Raw genomic sequence first — 2864 nt, forward strand, 5'->3', positions numbered from 1 at the left:
TATATAAACACACGTGTATTTGTACCTGTCTATCAATATTTAAATACATATACATACATACATTATATATATGTATATATAGAGTATGTATGTATGTATGTATGTATGTATGTATATGATGTATACACACACACACATATATATATTTATATCTATGTATCTATTTATTGATTTATATATATGAATATATATGCTTATATACATACACACACATATATGCATGTATATATGTATGTATTTATGTATGTATGTATATATGTATGTATAAAAGCACTTAAAATTTACCAATTCCAACAGATTTGGCGTGACTAAAGCGATTAATGTCGACCATTCCCGGGTCATGAAATCTGAAAATTATTAGAAAGTCTGAAATGTCTGAAGTGATGAAAACTTTGTAATTTCAACATGTCATGTGAAGCGGTTGAGATTTGCAAATTAAAATCAATAAATTAAAGAACTTGGAAAATTACCGAATTCCATTCTTGTACTGTGTGAGAAAAATGATTAATCTTCACTTGTCTATTCTTGCATTCTTTCATTCTTTTACTGGTGTTAGCCATTGGGTTATGGTCAGACTGGAGCAGCCATTGTATTAGCTACATACATTGATTCCCCAAGTTTGGTTTTAGCTCTTTAATGTTCGCATTTCTCTGTCCAATGCAATGCTTATTTATTCATGTTCTTTTTGGAATTAATGATGTATTTTCTTGTAGCTTTGAGATTTTGATGTCGCAATTAATTATTGTGAAACCATGTGGCTTTGTGTGATATGAGTATTCAATTCACAATCGTAAGGTCACGAGTTCAGTTCCTGGCAGCCTGTTGTGTCCTTGGGCAAGACACTTTATTTCACATTGCTCCAGTTTACTCACCTGGCAGAAATGAGCAGAATCTGTAACTCGAAAGGGACCAGCCTTGTCACGTTCTCTGTCACACTGAGTTTCCTTGTGAACTATGTTAAGGGTACACATGTGTCTGAGGAGTACTCACCTACTTGCACGCTAATATCATGAGTAGGCTGTTCTGTTGACTGGATTAGCTGGAACCCTCATCCTTGAGCAAGACTCTTTATTTTACATTGCTCCACTCCACTCATCTGACAAAAGTGAGGTGTACCTGTGTCTCAAGGCCCAAGCTTATATTTATGCTTACTGACATGCACACACACACACACACACACGCACACATTTATCTATATGTATGAATATATGTATACACACACATACATCATCATCATCATCGTTTAACGTCTGCTTTCCATGCTAGCATGGGTTGGACGATTTGACTGAGGACTGGTGAAACCGGATGGCAACACCAGGCTCCAATCTGATTTGGCAGAGTTTCTACAGCTGGATGCCCTTCCTAACGCCAACCACTCCGAGAGTGTAGTGGGTGCTTTTATATGTCACCCGCATGAAGGCCAGTCAGGCGGTACTGGCAACGGCCACGCTCGAAATGGTGTATTTTATGTGCCACCTGCACAAGAGCAAGTCCAGGGGCACTGGCAACGATCTCGCTCGAGATATATATATATATATATCATCCATATATCCAAAATCTGTACATCACTTCTAACAACCTACACACACACACACACACACACACACACACGCATTCTTCACAGTAGAGTTAGAAACATAGAAACTGCCACAAAACTACCTTCTCTGAAGACGGTCGTTCCATTCCAAGCAGGCATGTCCGTGAGGTCAAATTGGGACAACGTCATTCCAGCGTTTACATCGACAGCTCTCTCGGCACCAAATCTCCATTTGTAGAGAACTTCATTTTCCGTGTAACCAACTGGGAGAAGACAAAATATCGATTTTGGCAAAGTCAAGAACAAGAGGTTCCTTCGCAGCTGACGATGACAAGAATGGTAAATGTGAAAGACAAGGTCTGTAGGAGAATATGGAAATATTGAATGGAGTGAAATGTACTTACAACTGATGAGATGGAGTGGGCATTGCTGCAAATCCATTGGGAATTTCTGAAGTTGCATCAGACATCTTGCTTTGATGGTCAGTCTGCAATAAAGCGGATACATTGTGTATACACATCAGAAGATCTTTGACTTGTTTCGGTCATTAGACTGTGGCCATACTGGGGCACCACTTTGAAGAATTTGTTTAGTTGAATGAATTCATCCCAGTATTTTTTTTTAAATTCAAGCCTTTATTCAAGCTAGAGTGAGGAATTTAAGTATAATTAGTTGACTGGCATTCAAAAGGCTTTATATATATATATATATATATATAGGGAGAATTCACCTAAAAAACAAAAGACGAAGACAGGTGGTGTAGAAAACAAACGGATGTATTAGTATAACGCTTGGGAATTGAAAAAGTCTTTAATGTTTCGAGCCTACGCTCTTCCCCAGAAAGGAACACAGAAAGAAACAAGGAGAGAAAAGAAAATGTGTGTAGTGGTTAGCGATCTATCATATATGTGTGTGTATGTGTGTGTGAGAGAGACAGGATTCTTTCATTTTCTTTCTACCAAATCCATTCAGAAGGCTTTGGTCAGCCCAAGGCTGTAGTAGAAGACATTTGCCCAAGGTGTCACGCGGTGGGACTGAACCCAGAACCATGTGGTCGGGAAGAAAGCTTCTTACTACACAGCAACACCCATATATGTGTGTGTGTGTGTGTGTGTGTGTGTGTGTGTGTGTATTATATGAAGGCATCTAGCCAATTTTTCCTGATCACAACAACTACAATGATTGAAAAGCTTTCAAAACAGTTGCAACCATTCGTTAACAGCCATTGGCAAGTCTGAATACGTACGGCGACAGTGTTTTTAGTGAATTATCTCTGTCGTTATTAGGACCTATTAACGAGTTTTAAAGAGGTTTGAATGAACGAAAC

General features: G+C 38.4%; 1 protein-coding gene across 2 annotated transcripts in view; it reads right to left on the bottom strand.

Moving 5' to 3' along the window:
• Nucleotides 1-2864, bottom strand: part of LOC106883576 (gamma-aminobutyric acid receptor alpha-like) — a 29179-nt gene that overhangs the window by 4032 nt on the left and 22283 nt on the right. For both annotated transcript variants that reach the window (XM_052978172.1, XM_052978171.1), the window contains exons 5-6: nt 1942-2024; nt 1660-1800 (exon numbers count right to left, since the gene is read on the bottom strand). In XM_052978172.1, coding sequence (XP_052834132.1) covers nt 1660-1800; nt 1942-2024 — 224 coding nt within the window. The remainder of the gene's footprint in view (nt 1-1659; nt 1801-1941; nt 2025-2864) is intronic.

This window comes from Octopus bimaculoides, chromosome 30 (assembly GCF_001194135.2).
Source record: "Octopus bimaculoides isolate UCB-OBI-ISO-001 chromosome 30, ASM119413v2, whole genome shotgun sequence".
Taxonomy (NCBI): domain Eukaryota; kingdom Metazoa; phylum Mollusca; class Cephalopoda; order Octopoda; family Octopodidae; genus Octopus; species Octopus bimaculoides.